The sequence below is a fragment of the Hyposmocoma kahamanoa genome, unplaced genomic scaffold (assembly GCF_003589595.1).
Source record: "Hyposmocoma kahamanoa isolate Upper Pololo Valley unplaced genomic scaffold, ASM358959v1 79167, whole genome shotgun sequence".
Taxonomy (NCBI): Eukaryota; Metazoa; Arthropoda; class Insecta; order Lepidoptera; family Cosmopterigidae; genus Hyposmocoma; species Hyposmocoma kahamanoa.
Window position 1 is genome coordinate 1 of NW_020654005.1, and position 5283 is coordinate 5283.

Sequence of the window (5283 nt, forward strand, 5' to 3'; positions counted from 1 at the left end):
ACCAGGCATTGGACATATATGTATTTATTTTCATAAATTAACGTCATAGATTTAATTTCCTTATATTATTATCCAATTTAATAGACCAACAGCGGAAGTACCAGTGCGTGTACCAGCCGGCAGCCTGTATAAGGAGCAGGATCCATTTAAAGACAAACCTGGGGAGGACTTTGGGTTCGAGTTTAGCGAGGACTTTAAAGATACATCTGTAAAAAAACGGTGAGTTAATAATACAATACAATACAAAAATTCTTTATTGTACACTGAAATGGAAATAAATACAATACTCACTGAAGTCTGCCTTTTTGTGATAGTTAGTGACGGGACCAACAAGTCGCGTGTCTCGTGGCAACGCTACCAAACGTAAACAAAAATGCAAATTAGGCAAATGTCAAAATTTTCTTTTTCTCTTAGACATAATGTGTTCCAGGAGTAATCCATGGAAGAAGTTGTTGTACCTGGTCACATCGTTGATCCCCGTTGGTCTGATCTTCTCCGCCCTCACTCCCAACGTCATCAACATACAACCCACTGGCTCAGAGGGGCAGTAAGTGTCATACCTAATAACTTTTACTAAACGAGTACCTCTAATTCACATTTCTAGTAACTTAGCACGTGTAGGTCATTTGCACATAGCTACCATTCTTATTTTTTATTATTTGTTGTACAAAAAAAAAACAAAAACACGTTTAGCAACAAGGAAAACACAAACAAAAGTACTCCTTATTATATATCAATACAGGAGATTTAACAAAAAAAATATGAATAAAAAAAACGATACCAAAAACATTAAATTATTAAAACTATATGAATACATACTTCGTACTATAATACCTATAAAATAGATGGAACAGTCACATTTTGAAAATTGCTAAAGATTTACTATCATGAACGGTAATGGGAAGTGAATTCCAAAGTCTGACCGCATGAACAGTGAAGAAGTGAGAATAAAGACCAGAATTGAAGGATGGAAAAGATAACTGGGACCTAACACGAGAGCGACAGGGCTTATCCTGGGACCTGAGAAAGCTGAAACGCTCTTTCCCACCCAGGATACATAGGGTTGTGCAGAATATTATAGAGAACGGAGACAATATGCAAATTCCTGTAGAGACGAATGGGAAGCGACTTGAATTGACTGCGATACTGTTAGATTCTTAGAGAAATGACACAAGATGCGATGTAGACACGGCTTCCTTTGAGAAAGTAGTGTAATAAAAATTGTATAAAATGCGATTTCAACGTAATACGATACATTACAGAGCTAGGTATAGAAGATGGTTGTAATCAAGTAACCTACCTACTTCCTTATCATAACTAACGTAATCGACATTTTTGGCGAAACTAAGTTATTAACATATTTGGAATCATCAGCGAAACGAGAACTACAACAAATAAGCCCATAAGCCGTTTTTTTTTTATTTATTTTTATAATATTAAGTGACGGAACGAACTAGTCGTGCACCTGATGGTAAGCTATATGCCTGTTCATAATAGTTGCAGTGCCACTCAGAACTTTAAATCTCACAAATCTGAGGGGTATTGCCACTGTGCCCATTACCCTGAGACATGAGTTGACAAGTCCCATGTGCGTGTAATTTCACCAGCACCCTTACCTTTCAAAACTGGAACACAGTAATGCTGACATTACTGCGACAGAAATAGGCAAAATGGCAGCACTTCCTAGACGAACTCTTTCACAAGGTGCTCTACTGCTATTAATTCTTATTAACTTTACAAATCAGCGTAATTGAATTTTTTACAAGCACAAAAAAAACTTTAGGGGCCAATATCTCATTAACAATAAATCATAGATAAACAAAGCAAAGACAAAAAGAAATAAAATAACATCAGGCGTTCGATAACAAATTTTAAAGAAGTTACATCGGTAGAGATATACTTCAACTGGTTTTAAAAACACAATAAACTGATAAGTTCAGTTTGAGGAAATAATTTTATTCGCAAAATAAATATGACTGGATTTATCGCAGATACGTAATACATGATGATTGTTACATGTCAGCGTCGAAGGGTTTCATAGAAGGAGCAGCTTCATGACGAGCATTACAATTATCAGTAGATATGTTGACAACGTTAGAAAATACATGAGTCTATTTATATGTTTAAAAATGAATGTTTGTTTGCATTAATATTCATCCGTCCTCAAAATGTTATGAAGTATTAGAACAATTTCAGGAACTTCCCACACTAGCGTCTTTCGAGTGTCAGCGTCTTGCCAACCACGCACAGCGTAGACACGGCGTATACCCGACGTTCGGTACTATTCAGCACTTGCTCAGTGCTGTCGTGCGTCCACAAATTAGTTAGGTACTACTACGTTGCATCGCCGCCGCGTGGACGTCGTGTCGTCACTGTGCGTGCTTTGGCAAGACGCTGACGCTCGAAAGACGCTAATGTGGCAGGTCTCTTAATGTGTTCAAAGCCAAAAAAGTGATTCTTTTGCAGTTGCAGAAAAAATCGGCTTTTCTTTCGCAATCCACGCCATGGTTTAGCTAGTAATTAATAAAAACCGACCTGTCTCAAATAATTTAGAAGCGATGCTGTCTAATTTATTTTGTGTAGAATCATACATATATAGGATTTATAGGTTATACATATATAGGATTGGTTTTAGAACATTTTTACGTTGACAATGGCCCGTCAATGATTTCTGGCGGGAAAGAAGCTCACTTGCCGTACCATTCGTACCGTTCTCGGCCGTACAAGACATTGCTACGTGGCGGTACTTGAACAGACTCTATAATTAGGTCGATAAGACAATCTGCCTATTCTAGTGAGAAGTCGGCTGTGATTATAGTATTTGATTTCGGATTCTAGAGATTGAGTGTTGAATTATTTAGCAGTAGGATGTAACATATATAAAAGTATAGAATCATACCTCTAAATACGTTGGGCAAAAAATATATTTAAAATCATAAATATATGTATTTACTAAACACTATTCCATTTTATCCAATAAAGGTATCCGTCAACCGGAAACTTTGTCCGTCGTCGCGCCGATGGCACTGTTCACCCGGACTCTCCACCGGGTTCAATATCTCCGCCAGCCCACTTCACACCACCGAGACCACCAAACCGCGCTGTACCACCCTCTCAGATAATACCACCTATCAGCGAAAGGTGCCGCAGACGACTACTTTGTGAACTTCAAAATGATGTATATTACGCTGCTAGAAGGTATAAAAATATGTTCACTAAATGTTAACGGTAAGTTAAACTGTCTCCTTAGAAGAGATCCATGGCCAGCTATGAGCAATAACATAAGTTGCTAAAGATGTGCCTGCGTATAACTTACTAACACTAAAAATTAACAAATAAAATTTCAATTGAAGATCTAAGGATTCTTTTAAAAGTCGTGGTTTATTTCAACTTTAGGTGACCCGTACGTATTGTTACTGACTCTATTTCAGTTTAAACTTAGTCCATAAACATTGAGTCATTTAAAAAAATAAGATAATTTAGACTTAAAACAACCAAACTGAGCAAGTTTGATAAGTAGAAATCATATAGCGAGTTTTCTATTCCACAGCTCCCGTCACAAGCGCCAATGTCATCGCATTCCTTGCGAAGACCCTACCGCACTGTCTTCGACCCTCAACTATCTTATTAACTACCAGCAAGCTGCTTCAGCCGCCTTCCAGCAGCGGCTGCAGAGTTCCGGAGACACTTTGAACATAGCTGATCATTTCACTTAATCGTAACATACGTATATAATACGAGTGTGGATCACTTACAAAATCACATTAACAGGATTAAGGATATATATAAGTATTGTTATTTTTATATCTGAACCAGAACACTATGTCATTGTTAAGAACATAACTATATTTTATTTTACTTATTCGACTACCCTATTGAAAAATACCACTTGCAATGATTTGATATTAAAAATGTAACTGAATGACTTTGATAATCCGCTAACCCATAATTTATTACAATAATTTACTTACATAATTTACTTAAAATAATTTACTTCCAGTTTTATTGGCATAGATTGACGTAAAATAACGACTCTCTTAATAATGCGATGATTTTATTTAAAAAAAAACTCAAAAGTTTGTTATTTAACATTTGGAAACGGTTAGCGGATTGTGGGTAAAATCCAATAAACAGGATTCATCTAAAAATTTGCCACCCTTAGCGATGGAATATTGTCTACAAGTTTTAATGGAACCCCTTTTCAGGTACTCCCTTTCCCACAAAAAAAGAATTATCGAATTCGGTTCACAAATGTCGGACTAATCGCATAACATACACACAAAATGCAGTCGAATTAAGAACCTCGTAATTTTTTTAAAGTTGGTTAATTAAATGGACCATCAACTTGTGAGCTCTGGCCAGAAGGCTGTTGGTACTGGCGAGCACCCGCTGCATCTAGAAGTCTTGTCGCTTATGGCTTATGACTTAACAATCATCCGTATAATCATAGATACATTGCGGAGCGCGCGGCAACCCTAATAACATTCTGAATGCGTTGTTATATTGTATGTGTTATAATAATATGGTTTTCGAGTATTTGCCTCACAGACTGCAGATGTAGAATGATTGGCAACAAGTGATCTTCACGTCTACTGTACACCTAGCAAATCAACGGATTTATATATTCCACCTTACTCTATCATCTATCAATGCGATACACTCCCTTTTCTAAGTCCATGTCATCGTTAAGTGACTCGGTGATCTAAGTACTTACATTTCGACATTATTTCACAGGTGTTTAAGAGTAAATGGGGTACGAAAAGACAATATTTAGTACATGCTTTCTACATAGCATATCACTTATACCTTCTTAGCTATTTCTGCCGCCAAGCAGTAATATGAGGTAAGGGCGCTGGTGAAATTACAGGCATATGAGACTTTTCGACTTATGTCTCAAGGTGACGGGCACAGTGGTAGTGCCCTCAGATCTTTGCGATTAAAGCTCTGGGTGGCACTGCAACTGCTGAACAGGCGTGTCACTTACCATCAGGCGCACGGCTTGTTCGTCCCAGCACTTAGTAACATAATAAAAATTTAAAATAAAAAAAAATAAAAAATTTTAAGTTTTCTGATTGCACTAATCGAGAGGCTCAACAACACCATGTAGTCGGTAATCGGTATAATTAGTTTTGTTGATATATTTCTCGTTATATCATTATTATTTACCATAATTTCAACCCTAAAAAAATTATAGTTATAAAACTATGAGTCTTCTGGTCTCCTATATAATATACCAGTTTACAAATACTAGATGATCGTTGAAATCGAGGTACAGGGATGACA

At 36.8% G+C, this 5283-nt stretch overlaps 1 protein-coding gene across 1 annotated transcript; it reads left to right on the forward strand.

Annotated features, from left to right (window-relative positions):
* Positions 1–84: 84 nt before the first annotated feature.
* On the forward strand, positions 85–3898 carry LOC113233701 (the record flags this gene model as incomplete). Its single annotated transcript, XM_026468881.1, has 4 exons — positions 85–219; positions 431–547; positions 2983–3198; positions 3551–3898. Coding segments are annotated over 4 exons (634 nt in total), but the record flags the coding sequence as incomplete, so codon positions are not given.
* Between the last annotated feature and the right edge of the window lie 1385 nt (positions 3899–5283).